At 40.2% G+C, this 16,718-nt stretch overlaps 1 protein-coding gene across 1 annotated transcript in view; it reads right to left on the bottom strand.

Moving 5' to 3' along the window:
* Window positions 1-842: 842 nt before the first annotated feature.
* LOC126012131 (serotransferrin-like) overlaps window positions 843-16,718 on the bottom strand; it is a 37,205-nt gene continuing 21,329 nt past the window's right edge. The window contains exons 13-17 of the mRNA XM_049775952.1: window positions 12,110-12,254; window positions 10,657-10,721; window positions 4,251-4,435; window positions 1,907-2,093; window positions 843-994 (exon numbers count right to left, since the gene is read on the bottom strand). Of these exons, the coding sequence (XP_049631909.1) occupies window positions 960-994; window positions 1,907-2,093; window positions 4,251-4,435; window positions 10,657-10,721; window positions 12,110-12,254 (617 nt within the window). The 3' untranslated portion in view covers window positions 843-959. The remainder of the gene's footprint in view (window positions 995-1,906; window positions 2,094-4,250; window positions 4,436-10,656; window positions 10,722-12,109; window positions 12,255-16,718) is intronic.

Consider the following 16,718-nt stretch of genomic DNA (forward strand, 5'->3'; position numbering starts at 1 on the left):
TCTCCAGCCCCCTAGGATCTTATTTAAAGGTGTGACTCCTTTTATGTCTGGCTGGTGCTGGACTGTAGGACTAGATAGGTGGGTGATGATCTTGACTTGACCTTAACTGGGATAACTAAAGAGAAGTGGGCAAAAAGACTTATGTCTGAGTGATTAGCCATCAGAGGCATGGTAAGTGAGGTTCCACCTTTAAGGAGGCCAAGTGAGAAGGAGAACAGTGACTGCCATGAGAACTGAGGTCAAGTGATAATTTAATATGATGTCTTAGTGCTGTTCCAACCAGTAAAACCAGAACCTAAAGTATACTTGGTCATTCACTTAAAATATTTAAAAAGTAGGAGGCCAGAGTAATAGCACAATGGTTAGGGCCTTTTGCCTTGCATGTGGCTGACCCAAGTTTGATTTCTGGCATCCCATATAGTCCCCTAAGCCTGCCACAAGTAATTTCTGATTACAGAGCTAGGAATAATCCCTGTGTGCCACTAAATATGGCCAGAAAGCAAAACAAAATTTAAAAATAGAAATATCTATATTCATTTTATTTAATCTTCTGATTACTCAAATTTAGGATATCCCTATTTTTCTTTACTTTTCCTTGGTAACACACACACACAGAGCTATATACATTTGATTACATTATGATAAGCATGTAGATTCACCCATAAAGAACTTCTACTGGCACTGTATCCCAGTAATATGTGATTGTGCTACCAGTCAAAAGCATTAGAAAATCTGATCAATGTTGAGTTTTTAAGAAGGGATTAATTGCATATTTATTTGGTCAAATAGTATTAAAAGGTATTTTAGGTCAAACATTTAGAAAAGAAGAGATTTAGAAAAAATAAAATCAATGACTTTTATTATATGTCCTTCAGAAGTGCCACACCATATTAGGCAAATGGGAAGCTCAGGGTCATGTGAGCTTTACCCCCAGCTGGTAGTGACCTCTTTCTTCTATCTTAAGGCTTGTGGAAAGTGCAGGCTTCCAGAAGTTCTGTGGAGCAAAACAGCAAGGTAGAAAAGTCAAAACCTTTTATACTGATTTTCTGTCAGTAATGACCAGTTCATTCTGCGACTTAATGCCTTGCTCTTCTGCTAAGTCGACTTAGAAGTAAGTATTCCTAGCTGCTTTCTCACCAACCCACCTCCCATGCAAAGCTCCTGTGCTTCTCAGGGCAGTGTCATACGCCAAGGATAGAACATGATTTCTCGACCTCCTATCATCCCAGCCTAGGTTGTACAGGCTGCCTAACCCCTGACTGCATGGGGCTAGACGCATCCTGGGAGGCCAGGTGTAGGTAGATGCTGTACAAATGAAACAAAAAGCACTAAGCACCTCAACTAATCATTTTCACTTCTAGGGTGTGGTGCTGGAGCAGTCAATAGCAGAGCCAGACTTGCTTCCTTCATGATGAATATAGATTAGGTCAATGAACATCAGAATTGTAAGGAGGAAGCTGTTAAAAATGCCTGGAGAATAATATTCTAAGGATCCTGCATCATTTACATGTGCAGAAATGGAAAGAATAGCCACCTTACATCTACATGTTACTACCTGCACCTTTAAAATGATTTAAAATGATTAAATGATAACCACTGTAGTTACAGAGGAGAACAACATGGACATGGGCACACATCTGCTTTAGCTCCTTAAGTAATAAGTCAGGTTTCTCCATAGCCAAGTAGTTCATTATCTCATGTGGTCCTTAGTCCCATGATCCCCTCACTATCTCCACATGCAAGTAGTCTTTCATTGATCCTAGGATTACACTACTTCCTTACCCTTTCATTTCACCCATCTGCCGTCTTCCCACGGGAATAGAGTCCACTCTTCCTTTGGTCTTCACCATCTGAAACCCTGCCCATGTTAAGTCTGAGTTTCCTTCATATTGTTACTTCTACTTACTTGAGGTGGAGCACTGTTGCAGATTAGCTGTAGCTTTGACATATGCACTTCCTAAGTAGGTTTCATATGTTGTTGCATCAGGAAGTTTGGCCAAACATAGTGTTTTATCCTTGAACAAAAGGTCCTTGGTTTCAGATTGAAACATACAAAACTTGCCAGAGCAGTCAGAATCTCTTCCAAACTCAGCCTGTGAAACGGATAAAAAATATATGAGAACTGAGGCCATGGCATCTGGGTTCAAATGTATGAAATGGAAGAGTCTGGAGCCTGGGAACGAGAGTGGGGAAGAAGGGGAAACTGCAAGGAATACATTAGGATCATCTCACATCCATTATTCTGGACTCCAGCTTCATGCTTTCATGAGACTCCAGAAGTCTCTGCAGAACCCATCTTGGCCCAGCATCCTCTGCAAATTCCTTCCCATCCACCTAGCCCTGAAATATCTGAGTTTTCTTTCCTATTTATTGACCACATGCCTTAGAGGCTGCTAATAGGAAATGAGGATGGAAACAAGTCCTGCTAAGGAAAATAGGAAATATGAGCTCCCCAGTGAGGGGTTGGTACTCACTGGAGTTAACATGTTTGGGGAAAGACAGCAGGCAGGAGTGATTCCCTGAGCACAGAGCCAGGAACAAACCCTGAGTACAGCCAGGTCTGACCCCAAACCAAACAACAACAACAACAAAAGAAGTTCATGTTTGACTGAATCTAATCCTATCTTGAATAAAATGGGATTTTTTGATTACCTCAGGATTTGTAAGAAGTAAAAGGATGATTATACAATTTACAAGTGTTCCATCTGCACTGAGGAAAATGTTCATTGAATGTGTATTGCTTTGCATACTCATTTAAAAAGAGCCCACAAATTTGCTGTTTTTTTTTCCTGGAGAAAACTAATAGTGGATCAATAGGCTAGAAATTGTCACTGAGGGTAAGGTGGTGTTTGTGGATTTGAGATTTAATATTCAAGTAGCCTTTTTCCCCACAAGAGCAACCCTGAGTTGTTGGTTTTCTCAAACTGAGAAGTTTCTGGGGTTGAGGAGGTCCCATGTTTTTCTGCATGTTGGAATGGTGGTGAATATTCTAAGCAAGAAAAAAAAATTCACATGTCATGATTTGTATCAAGGAAGGTTTGGAAATAGAACCAATCTCCTTCATTTTCTTTTTTTGTTTTTGTTTTTGTGTCATGATTTGTATCAAGGAAGGTTTGGAAATAGAACCAATCTCCTTCATTTTCTTTTTTTGTTTTTGTTTTTGGGCCACACCCGGCAGTGCTCAGGGGTTACTCCTGGCTGTCTGCTCAGAAATAGCTCCTGGTAGGCACAGGGGACCATATGGGACACCAGGATTCGAACCAACCACCTTAGGTCCTGGATCGGCTGCTTGCAAGGCAAACACCGCTGTGCTATCTCTCTGGGCCCTCCTCCTTCATTTTCAAAACAGATGGTAGAAGAGCAGAAATGATAGTACAGAAGCAGGTTCCATCCCAGGCACTCCATATGGTATCCTTAGTCCCACCAGGGGCTATTATTATTATTATTATGTATCCATAATACTGGTGATAGGATTGGTTTTAGGAAATTTTAAGCCTGAAACTCAACTATGAATAACTGTAAATCATGATACTATGGAGAAGTTAGGTTTTATTTTATTTATATTGATTGATTGGTCTTTGTGCCACACCCAGCAGCACTCAGGCTTTACTCCTGGCTCTACACTCAGAAATAGATCCTGGAAGTCTGGGGGACCATATGGGATGCCAGGAATTGAACTGGGTCCCTCCCGGGTTGGCAGCATGCAAGGCAAATGCCCTACTGCTATGCTATCTCTCCAGCCCTTATGGAGAACTTTGTAAATTATAGCACCTCAATACAATATTTTTTAAAGGATTACAGTGTGCCAGAGAGATAGCAAAATGGGTAGGGCACTTGATTTGCATGTAGCTAAACCTAGTTTAATTTCAAGCATCCCCGGGCCCCACTAAGAGTGATTCCTGAGTGCAGAGCCAGAAGTAAACCCTGAGCATCATTGGGTGGTCCCAAAACAAAACAACAAAAAAAGATAAAATAAAAAATATTGCAAGGGGAATAGTGGTAACCCCAAGCAAGGTCAGGGATGAACAATAAGACAGACCTTGTACCAAGGATACATGCATCAGATGGAGACTAATATCTAGTGATCAGACACACTCAGGCTCAGAAGACCCTGTTCTCCTATCTATGCCCTCCCAAATCTAGTTTCCAGCAGAAGTCTGCATGCAGTACAGGCCGGCACTTACTCATGATGTATCCAAATAATACCCATCCACCCCAGATGAAACAGTAGAGGCCTAAATACTACATACCTGCTGATCAAGTAACATCTGGCGGACACAAGCTGCTTTATCTTTCCTGGTAACCACAGCATGATTCGGGCCTCGGGCAAGGTGGCAGCTCTCAGCCTCAGTCGTGGGCTTTCTGGTGCCATCGAGGCACAGCAGCTCAAAGTCTGTCTGCTTCAGATTCTTAGCCCAGGGTTCATTATTATTTCCTGGGGTTCAAGAGTTTGGATCAGTAACACAGACAACTTTAAGACCCTCTACACTGAGGGTATGTGACCAACCCAGTGGAGAATGCAGGAGCCAGAGGCCAGTAAAGCATGCTGGTTATTACAGGTATGTGGGATAGAAGAGATGCCCACCTCTCTACAACTCATGTCAAGAACCCCAAACCAGGAGTCTCTCCTTTCAACCTACTTCACCTACATCCTGGGTATAGGGTACAGAAAGGTCTATATTTTACCGAATCCCACCAGGACTTCTTTTTTCTCTCATTTTTTAAATTTCTTTTTTAAATTATAATATCTTTATTTAAGCATCATGATTACAAATGTTTGTAGTTGGGCTTTAGTCATAAAAAGACACCACCCTTTAACAGTGCAACATTCCCACCATCAATGTTCACCACTAACCTCATGCCCCTTCTCCCCAGAATCCCTGCCTATATTCAAGACAGGCATTCTACTTCTCTCACTCATTAACAATGTCATGATAGTTGTTAGTATAATTCTTTCTTTTTTCTTTCTTTCTTTTTTTTTTTTTTTGGTTTCTGGGCCACACCTGGTGATGCTCAGGGGTTACTCTTGGCTATCTGCTCAGAAACAGCTCCTGGCAGGCACGGGGGACCATATGGGATGCCGGGATTCGAACCAACCACCTTAGGTTCTGGGTTGGCTGCTTGCAAGGCAAATGCTGCTGTGTTATCTCTCCAGCCCCGTAGTTATTTCTCTAACTGCACTCATCATTCTTTGTGATAAGCTACATCTCATGGGCCAGTCCTTCTAGCCCTCATCTCTATTGTCTCTGAGTATTATTACAATAATGTTTTTTTTCTTAAAAATCCACAGATGAGTGTGTGTATCTCTCTTCCTCTGACTTAATTCACTCAGCGTGATATTTTCCATGTCAATCTATGTATAGGAAAAGCCACTTGCTTCAATGTCGGAAGAAGGTGACCCTCTAAGCAGATTGAAAATCTCTGTGCTGTACCATTCTGGTACTACCAAGTAGAACTTCTCTGGGACCTTTCTGGATGTTGTGTCAATGATTTCTTTTTTTTTTTTTTTTTTTTTTTTGGTTTTTGGGCCACACCCGGTGACGCTCAGGGGTTACTCCTGGCTATGCGCTCAGAAGTCGCTCCTGGCTTGGGGGACCATATGGGACGCCGGGGGATCGAACCGCGGTCCGTCTCCTAGGCTAGCGCAGGTAAGGCAGGCACTTTACCTCGAGCGCCACCGCCCGGCCCCGTCAATGATTTCTTGATTTAAACTTTTTAAACTTTTTTAACTTTGGGGCCACACCCAGTAGTACTCAGGGCTTGCTTCTATATTCCAGGTTCTGTACTTAGGGGTCATTTCTGACAAGCTTGAAGTACCATATTGGATTAAAACCATATGGTTGATAAGTGCTAAGAAAGTGCCTTACTGTCTGAATTATCACTCTGACATTGGCCCTGTGTCTCTTGATTTCTATAGAGAGGTCATACCATCAGTGCTTAAGGGTCCATCAGGTACACAGCTTATGCTTGAGGTGGGGCAGAGGACTCTGCAATACTAGAGAGCAAGATCAGGGCCTTGCATTGCTAGGCAATGCCAACTATTTAGACATAAAACCAGCCCCTACACTAGTGTTTTAAGCCTTACTTGCTCCTATTAGATCTATGTGAAAATACACTCAATCCTCTGTGTATGGTCCATGTCCTATTCTCAGACCCTTGCATCATTTCTATATTTTCTCCAAAAAACATTTATCCACCCATCCTTCTGAGGTGATTCTCAGTGTTTTCTAAGTTTTCGCACACCCCTTCCATATATAATAATATTGAAATCTTTTATTAATTTTTTTTTGGTTTTTGGGTCACATCTGGCAGTGCTCAGGGGTTACTCCTGGCTTTATGCTCAGAAATTGCTCTTGGCAGGCTCAGGGGACCTTATGGGATGCTGGGATTCAAACCACCATCCTTCTGCGTGCAAAGCAAACGCCTTACCTCCATGCTATCTCTCCGGCCCCAAAATCTTTTATTAATTTTATTTAATATTTTTAATTTCACTTTAATTTCACAACTAACATAGATTAATGTTTATAAAATGTTATGTATTTATATATACACTTTATATAAATATATTTTAAATAAAAGTTAAAATGTTCTTTTTCTACACTTTCCCAAATATTTGCTACTAAGTTTAATTAAAAAAAAAAAAAACTCCAAATCAGGAGCCGGAGTAGTGGTGCAGGGCTTAAAGCATCTATTTCCCTTGTGCGCGCTAGCCTAGGACAGACCGTGGTTCAATTCCTCAGCATCCCATGTGATCCCCCAAGCCAGGAGCGATTTCTGAGCGCATAGCCAGGAGTAACACCTGAGCAATACCGGGTGTGGCAAAAACAAACAAACAAACAAACAAACATTTCCAAATCACCTGCTTCTTTCTCCCAAACCAAGTCACTATATGCATCATATTCTAACATTTCTTTTTTTCTTTACCTCTAGTCCACTACCACTACCATATTTCTCTTCACACTCATTTGTTCTACTCCAAAAGTTAAATTTCTAGTATTCAATACTATGGTCTCAGTTCTCTGTAAGTCACAATCTTATAGGAAGAGTAAAATTGCACAGAAATTAAAAGTGACATTTTGGGCATAGATAAAAGCATGTTCTAGTTTGTGGCATTATTCTCCCTAAGAGCAGCACATACAGTAGAGATATTAGATGAGAGAGAAAAAGCTCTAGGTGTATCTTATAACATGGTAGGGAAGAGAAGAAAGGAGACAAGATGTTTCTCTGTGGGAGGAAAGAGGACACTGGCAAGACTTCAGGACAGATACATGCTCAAGTTTCCAAGGAAGAGAGACTTTTAAGCTGGAGCCGTCTCAGGCTAGGGGTTGCGGGGAGAAAGTAAGGAGACATATCCCTGACACTAAGGGTAAGGGTGGGGCTTAGATAAAGGAAACATAAATCTAGCAGGACTTACGAATGGAAATTAATGGTAACATATGAGCCAAAACCTCTAATTGGACAAATAAGATAAGTGAATGGAAGATTTATTTTTTAATAGGATAACAAAAATACCCAGAAACATTTGATCAAAATTTTTCTTTTAATTTAAAATGATGCTTATTACAGTGGATAATTCATAAAATATTACCTGGCCTTCTGTTGATTTGTTTAGGAATTATACCCAGTGGTGCTCAGGGCCTCCTTCTGGCTCTGTGCTCGGTGATCACTCCTGGCCCTGTTCAGCCAGGTGCAATGCAACCTGTACTACCCACTATCTCTCTGGCCCCTGGAACACTACTTAATTTAAGGAAAAAAATTTGAAACATTTAGCCAACTTTTAACATTAGCATGTTTTGGCTTGTCTTTTATCTACATGCACCTTCAATTATACAGGCACAGATCTCTATAATCAAATCATAAAGTTCATATTTATATTGTATGCTCTTTTATATTATGAGTCTTCTATATAATAAATACCATGGAACTCAATGAAGACATTTTGGGGTACAAGAAATTAAACCCCAAGCCCTAGACATGTGAAGCAAGGAGACATTTTGAAAAAATAGAAAACATAGTGAGACTCATCTGTGATTGACTAGCAGAGCATATAATGGAAATCTCATTTGGGACAAAGATGGTGAGTTTTTGAGAGCAATATGAAATTAAAAAAGTCAAGTTTGCAATGCCACTGCATTTTGTACATAAAAATGAGTATGTGTTGGGTCTAGAGGATTAGTACACATAGTTGACAGGTGCCTTGCACATGGCAGACCTGGGTTCAAGCCTAGGCATCCCATTCCATCTGGTTTCCTGAGCATGTGAGGAGTGATCCCTGAGCATAAAGTAAGCCTTAAGTACTACTAGGCATGACTCCCCACCTCCAAACAAAAGTGACCATATGGCAAAGAAAAATCCTGAGATATTATTCAGATGGATGTGTAAGCTGCTTCCTAACTCCCTTGAAGGGGCAGGCTTTTAGAGTCACTGGAAAATGTAGAGAATTGAAGCCTAGAAAGAAGAACCCTACTCAGAAGTGCACAAAAATAAATCAGCAGGTGCAGTTCAGGAGTGGATATTAGAATAACATTCATGGAAAAGGATATTTGTTAGAGAAAAGGCAAAAATAAAATAAAGAAAGAAAAATTATCAAACCCTAAATTCCTTAAGTAAGTAATTTGCATCTTTTGTGTGCCTCCCACCATAGTGAGTGCTGGGAGATAAAAGGAGGGAAATAGAGGGGCCAGAGATATAGCATGGAGGTAGGGCATTTGCCTTGCATGCCGAAGGATGGTGGTTCGAATCCCAGCATCCCATATGGTCCTCTGAGCCTGCCAGGAGTGGTTTCTGAGTATAGAGCCAGGAGTAACCCCTGAGTGCTGCCGGGTGTGACCCAAAAACAAAAACAAAAACAAACAAAAAAAGGAGGGAAATAGAGCTCCAGCAGCTTCTTTAGTCACAGTTTCTATAATCTACAATGAAGTAAATCATAGCAATTGGAAAGATTATTCTTGCTTTGAAATGCAATTGTGCAATATCAGAAGGCTTCTTGGAGGATTTGGGCTCTTCTAATTCACTTACTAGAGGAAGAATTTGAGTTTGGGTGTGGGAACATAAGGAAACGATAATGCCTGGTCACTAACAAGTTCCACAGTAGGGAGTGTGACCCAGAGAGAGGAGAGAGCATGCGAATCATTACCAATGTGCTTTTTTTTTTTTTTTTTTGTGGTTTTTGGGTTACACCTGGCAGTGCTCAGGGGTTTTTCCTGGCTCCGTGCTCAGAAATTGCTCCTGGCATGCATGGGGGACCATATGGGATGCCGGGATTCGAACCGATGACCTTCTGCATGAAAGGTAAATGCCTTACCTCCATGCTATCTCTCCGGCCCCGTGCTTTTTTTTCCCCTAGTATCAGTAATCGTATATTTATTCACCCACTTGATCCGCTATCTATTGATGCTCATTTATTAAATAGATCATTATTAGTTTGGTTTCCAAATATAGTTTTTAGCTTTATCATAATTCCCATATTTATAATAAGCATCTTTGTTAAAGAAGATCTTTCCCTTCACTTTTTTTTTCTTTTTTGTTTTTTTAGGCCACACCAGTTTGATGCTCAGGGGTTACTCCTGGCTAAGTGCTCAGAAATTGCCCCTGGCTTGGGGGAACCATGCGGGATGCCGGGGGATCGAACCACGGTCCTTCCTTGGCTAGTGCTTGCAAGGCAGACACCTTACCTCTAGCGCCACCTCGCCGGCCCCTCCCTTCACTTTCATTTAATATCAGGATAGATTGTATATTCTTTTTTAAATTCCTTTTATTTAAACACCATGTATATTCTGATTTGAGTCAATGGGAAAAATACCTCATTGCTCTTACTGTGTACTTCTATTAGTGTTCAGTCTCATTGATGCTTGGTGGGAGAGGTCACCAGATCCTTGGCTGGTGAAAATGGAAGGAAGGGAGGACATAGACTGCCAGAGATAAAACTACTTGAGCTACATTTTTGTTCCCTGTTCTTCTTCTTCTTCTTTTTTTTTTTTTTCTTTTGGTATTTGGGCCACACCCGGTGATGCTCAGGGGTTACTCCTGGCTATGCGCTCAGAAATCGTTCCTGGCTTGGGGGACCTTTTAGGATGTCGGGAATCGAACCGTGGTCTGTCCTGGGCCAGCAGCGTGCAAGGCAAGCAAGCGTCCTGCCACTGCGCTACCACTCTGGCCCCCCTGTTCTTCTTTTAATGCTCAAAATATCCCATTCTTGGTCAATGGGAAGCCCTTATAAAGAGCACCTATTTGGTTTTTATATCCTTTCATTATAAACACTTATGTATGACATTTCAGACTCAACATATGTATTTTTCCTACACCAGCCAGAGTCAACTATTTTTCCAACAATTTTTCATTTTGTGGAAATTTGTTCTAGAAACCAAGGTCTTGGTGCTCATTCTTACTGCTGTGTCAGTTTCTAGTCTTCTCAGTGACCAGATTCAGGAAATGTAAGGAATGTTTAAAAGATGTTCTGGGAATGGTCTACATGTCCATTTGATTCATAAAATTTGGATATTAATTGTGAACGTGAAGAGTATTAAGTCCACAATAATTTCCTGAAGGCTCTTTAGAGAGAACTCAGGATAACTGGGAACCTCAGTATTCACTGTTTTTGTTTTTTTTTTACCCAGGCAGACTTACTTATGGGAATAGAGAAACATGTGTACATACCCCCTGTATTCTGCAAGACAGTCTCATCTTTGATAAAGGTCACATCTCCTTTTTCAACCAGACACCTGCAAAGGGTCAAAGAGAGGACAGAAGAGAGGAGATGAAAGACATCTGTCATTCAGGAAAGCCATGTACTAGGCCCATGGAGATCTGATCTCAGTAATTACAACTTCCCCATTATTCTTATTCCTCTACTATAAGCTTACATTAGTAATATATATATATATAATCAACAAGAAGAAAACAAACATCCTCTTTTCTTTGTACTGATACACTCTAAGTTCTACACACTCTTTAATCAAACCCCACATTGTGAAGGTGGAAACTAGTGAACTGTAAATTATACTCACAATAACTCAAAAAGTGGTTCTAAATGAAAAATAATTATAATTTCCCCTTGAGAAGTTCATGTATCACCATATTTATCACCATTGATTGATAGGCTCATGAACTATTCAGTAACACAGGCCTGAATCAGAAAAGATAGTTTAAAAGTAAGGCCAAGAGGGGCCGGAGAGATAGCATGGAGGTAAGGCGTTTGCCTTTCATGCAGAAGGTTGGTGGTTCAAATCCTAGCATCCTGTATGGTCCCCTGAGCCTGCCAGGAGTGATTTCTGAGCATAGAGCCAGGAGTAACTCCTGAGAGCTGCAGGGTGTGACCCCCCCCCCCAAAAAAAAAAGTAAGGCCAAGAGCTACACAGGAGTTACTATAAAAAATGGTAAGCACTCCATAAAATAGAAGTGTAGAAACTACATGCCTTAATTTGATATATTTCCAGGTAAGCACAGTTATAAATTCCCTAGGCATGCATGAAAGCACGTCAGACTCCTAAATCCTTTATTTAACTGTAGCAACTTTTCCTTATTTTAGCACTAGTAATGTTTAATCTCCTTTTATTTTGAGATGCTGTTGGACAAATTAGATGCTAGTAGCTTCACTTGATTCACTTTTTTTGTTTTTATTTTTATTATTTTTGATTTATTGTTTGTTTGGTTTTTTGGAACATACCCAGTGACTCTCAAGGGTTACTCCTGGCTTTGGGGGACCATATGGGACATCAGGTGTCGAACTGAGGTCTGTCCTAGGTCAGCCACATGCAAGGCAAACAACCTACTGATATCACTCCGGCCCTTGATTAACTTTTTTAATAAAAAATATCTCTTTATGCTACCAAATACACCAAAGGTGGGGAGTATATCATATGCTAGTGAATACTTCTAATTAACACCCTATTGCTAGTCCTTACTGTCCATTGCCACAAGGCATATAGACAGTATTTTGAAGAGGCCTGGATGCTTGTTTCAACAAGATTCCTATGTTTGGTAGATTGGTGTCCCAATATAAACAAGACTGATGAGCTAAGGAATCTAAGAATCTTTCTACTTCCTCAAATGGAATCTTGTCAGGGCATTATTATTAAATATTCCTTCCAAAGTTAAAAACAAAACTCACCTTAAAGCCCCAGAGTAGCCATAGTATCTCTCATGGTTATTGGGAACACACTTCTTTCCTGGAACATTTTCGGAGCCAATACACAGATCACAGAGAGTGGAATTTTGTCTATATCCAGGGGCACAGCCTTGACTGAAAAATTCATCTGTACAGAAGGACAAAAGGAAGTCAGCTCTTGTTGCTGAGTCAATCTCAGTAGCTATTTAACATAAAACAGGTGTGCCTGAGTCAGGAGAGATAGCATGGAGGTAAAGCATTTGCCTTGCATGCAGAAGGTCAGTGGTTTGAATCCCTGCATCCCATATGGTCCCCCGAGCCTGCCAGGAGTGATTTCTGAGCATAGAGCCAAGAGTAACCCCTGAGTGGGCCGGATGTGACCCAAAAATCAAAAAAACAAAACAAAACAAAAAACAAAAACAAACAAACAAACAAAAATACCAGGTTGCCTGGTCCAGGATCTAATGACTGGGCTATTTAAAAGGAAATTTAGAGCTGGAGAAATAGCACAGAGGTAGGGCATTAACGTTGCATGTGGCTGACCAAGAACGGACCTGGGTTCGATTCCAGGCATCCCATTGGTCCCCTAAGCCTGCCAGTAGTGATTTTTGAGTGCAGAGCCAGTAGTAACCCCTGAGCTCCACTGGGTGTGGTCCAAAAACCAAAAATAAAATAATAAAGGAAAGTTAATTGAGACTTGGAGTAGAAAAAAAGTAAGCCACACAATTCAGGTGAGGGAATCCACAGGGACACCCTGAAGGTGGCACCAATTTACCCAATGAGAAAAGAGATGAAAAGTGAGCTTAAAACTCTCATTTCCTGGGCCTGGAGAGATAGCACAGCGGCATTTGCCTTGCAAGCAGCCGATCCAGGACCAAAGGTGGTTAGTTCGAGGTGTCCCATATGGTCCCCCGTGCCTGCCAAGAGCTATTTCTGAGCAGACAGCCAGGAGTAACCCCTGAGCACCACCGGGTGTGGCCCCAAAATAAAACAAAACAATAACAACAACAACAACAACAAAACCTCTCATTTCCTGAGCTTGTATGTATTTTCATATATCTACTTCCTATTAGAAGTGACTTGACTGTAATCATACAACTACATTTATATTTGTAATCACGGTGTTTAAATAAAGATAATTAAAAAAAAGAAGTGACTTTAATGAACTTAAAAAAATCCAGGCCCAGGAATGGGCTGGGATATTTCTCCTACAAGCTCTCCAAGGTTGTGAACTGGTGGGCGGGAAATCCTAGCAGCTCCTTGGTTGATGAGACTGAGAACTCTGGAATGTTGCCCCATCCACATTTTACTTCTTATCAGAATTGCAATGAAAGATACTCAGTCTTATCTGTGGGGCCCTTGCTGGCACTGAGATTTGTGTAGTGTTTGCCTTTAGAGGCCTCTTCTTTTAAAGAAGTGTATACATTTGACAGGAAGGATATAGTCAGGAAATTCATGTAAATAAGAAACTATAGAAAGCATTTCTCCATGGCCATTTTACACATTGATTTTTAGAACATAAAACTAAGCTCGGGTCCGACGAGGTGGTGCTAGAGGTAAGGTGTCTGCCTTGCAAGCACTAGCCAAGGAAGGACCGTGGTTCGATCCCCCGGCGTCCCATATGGTCCCCCCCAAGCCAGGGGCATTTCTGAGCCCTTAGCCAGGAATAATCCCTAAGCATCAAATGGGGGTGGCCCCAAAAAACAAAAAAAAACTCATACTTGAGCTCATATAAACTCATTCAGAGCACCAAGAATAAACTGATTTGCAGACCCTAAGGGACTCAAGAACTGGGTAATAACTCTGCAAACCTGCTAAGAACTTCAGAAGACAGGTTCATTTCATGTTGCCTCTATGTAATAACTGTCACCCAGTTAATATCCATTTCTCCTTATTTATTATTAACCAAAAAAATTGGGGGGGGGAATTTTGGGCCACACCCTGCGGCGCTCAGGGATTACTCCTGGCTCTTCACTCAGAAATCGCTCCTGGCAGGCTTGGGGGACCATATGGGATGCCAGGAATCAAACACAGGGCTGTCCTAGGTTGGCCATGTGCAAGGCAAACCCGCTACTGATGTGTTATCTCTCCGGCCCTTAACAATTCGTTTGTTTTTTTCTTAATTCTCAATCAACTTTTTAATTGAGACATAATTTAAATAACATTACACTAATTTGAGGTGTACAACTTTTTAAATTCAGCATTACAAATATAATATTAAATTTATAATATTAAATATAATATTAAATTTAAATATTTATTAAAATAAATTCGGCTTAGCTAGAGATAGCATTCAACACATAGAGGATAATTTAGTAAATAGACAAAAAGATATAGAGCAGAGTGAGAGCTGGTACAAAAATTGGTTTTCTACCACTCCATGGATAACAACAGTGCTCCCAGCCTTTTTGGGGCCCTTCATTGGCTTTATGTTGCTAGTTTCCTTTGGTCCTTGAGCTTTTCGCAAACTCACCACCTTCGTAAAGAATCAAGTGGATGAAGCAACCAGAAAGGACTCAAAGGTTCTGTACCAACAACTATGCACCTCAGAAGACCAGCTGACACCTGACATCTCCCCTCCTGCCAACTCTCCGCCACTTAAGTTTGAAGTTATCGAGGAGCTGGCGCATAGACCTCAATCTGTGCCTTGCCAAGCTTTGGAAACGACTGAATCAAGGGTAGCAGATGCGGTGACTGGAAGCCCCACACCTCTTCACCTAGTGTGGCCAGTCCACCAAGGCACGTCTGTCCCTTCTATATTGTATACTAAACAGGGGGAGATGTGGGAGATCGAGCACCACACATATCAAAGGAACTCTGAATGAATTTTCCACCGCCTGTCTGATTCAAGCCACAAAAGTTTGCATAGCCCCGAACCAACAGAAAACTCTGCAAATAAATTTAGCTCAGCACAAAGAATCTGGCTTAACCAGATGCCTTAACCTTTCCATGGAACCTGTTTTTGTAACTGCTCTCAAGCATGTAGTTATAGATATGTTTTTGTAAAGTTTAAATTATGATCCTTATTGCTTGCACAAAAGATAGATCTAAATGGAAAATAGGCTAAACAAATAATTGTATTTGCGTAAATATCAATTAGCTATTTGTTTAAGAATTTGCTTCCCCTCCCCCCATCCTGCCAGGTTCCTCTTTATCCTTCCCGCCATCAAAATGTGTTTATGCTCCCATTGGTTAAAATTGTTGTACTTGTACAAATCTGATTGGTTTATGTTTCAATCCTATGTTACTAAAATAGGCCCTGGATTGAGCTATTATGAAAGGGGCCCTTGGGCTACTGTGAAGGTAAGAAGCGCTCAGGCCATGGGGGTACTGTTGGAAAGATGTGTGCAGAAATAATGTTAACCGTATATTAACTTCTGATCCTCAATAAAAATAAGCTATTATAAAAAAAAAAAAAAGAGAAAGACCTTAGTGTCATGGGAAGCAGTTTGGAATAATGGAGAGCAAGCATATTCTTCAGATAGGCAGCCTGGTTTCATAATTTTGTATATTATTAATGAGATAAACCAAGGGGCTGGCCCTTGCCACTAAATCTCTAAGTCTCAGTTTTTTACCTATACAACAAATTTAGAATTCCCCCACTTGCTGATATGTTAAAAGACTCTGTTCTATAATCTGAGATTTATTAATACTTTTTCTACAGGTGAAGAAATTAAAGCATAATAGTGTAAGAATTTAAGTGTGTAAGTTTAGTTCAGAGCCAAATACTTGTAGGAGTTCAAATAATATGAGAACATCAACATCCCATTTATTGATCATTCCACATACTCATCGATATTTCAGATCCTCTGTACCTGATTATATGATGTAAATTGAGATATATATTTATATATATTTAACTTTTTCACATTTTAATTGTATGCCTTTAAGAAAATTATTTGTGTAACAGATAACACTATTCTACAGTCTCATTAAATCAAACTTTACCCTTGGTATAAAGCAAGGATAATTCTTTTTTAATAAAAGAAGTCTGCTGTATTAAAAAAAAAAAAAGAAAGATGGCCTTTGAAATAAGCCTAGACAAAGTCCATCACCACATAGTTACAATTTTTTTTCTTACAATAAAAACTTTTAAAATTTATTTTGTTATGTACTTCCAAATACATGATGCAATATTATTAGTTATACTTATCATGCTATATACATTATGTCCCCAAGATTTATTCACACCTGAAAGTTTGTACCTTTTCATCACTTTTATCCATTTTTTTCTGCTCCTCCACCCTAATTCTTCCTCCTCTGGAAACAACCAATCTGTAGCTATGAATTCAGTTTTATTTTTAGTTGTTTATAAGTGGTATACATTGTTTCTCTTTCTCTACTTGTCTAACTTATTTTACTTTTCCCAATACGCTCAAGGTTTATCTTTATTATCAAAAACTACAAATTTTTTTGTCTTTATAGGAATTAGTTCTGGTTCATTGTTTATACAGGTATTCCCCACTTTTCTAATGTTTCTATTATGCCATTTCTAACCCTCCCCCAAATTCAAAGAGGATGTTTACCTTTACAGAAAAGGCAAAAAAGTAAAATTAGCATTCAGAATTTGATTTTTAGTGAGCCATTTTGGCTTACAGAAAGTTGCTTTTTC

The sequence above is a fragment of the Suncus etruscus genome, chromosome 6 (assembly GCF_024139225.1).
Source record: "Suncus etruscus isolate mSunEtr1 chromosome 6, mSunEtr1.pri.cur, whole genome shotgun sequence".
NCBI lineage: Eukaryota > Metazoa > Chordata > Mammalia > Eulipotyphla > Soricidae > Suncus > Suncus etruscus.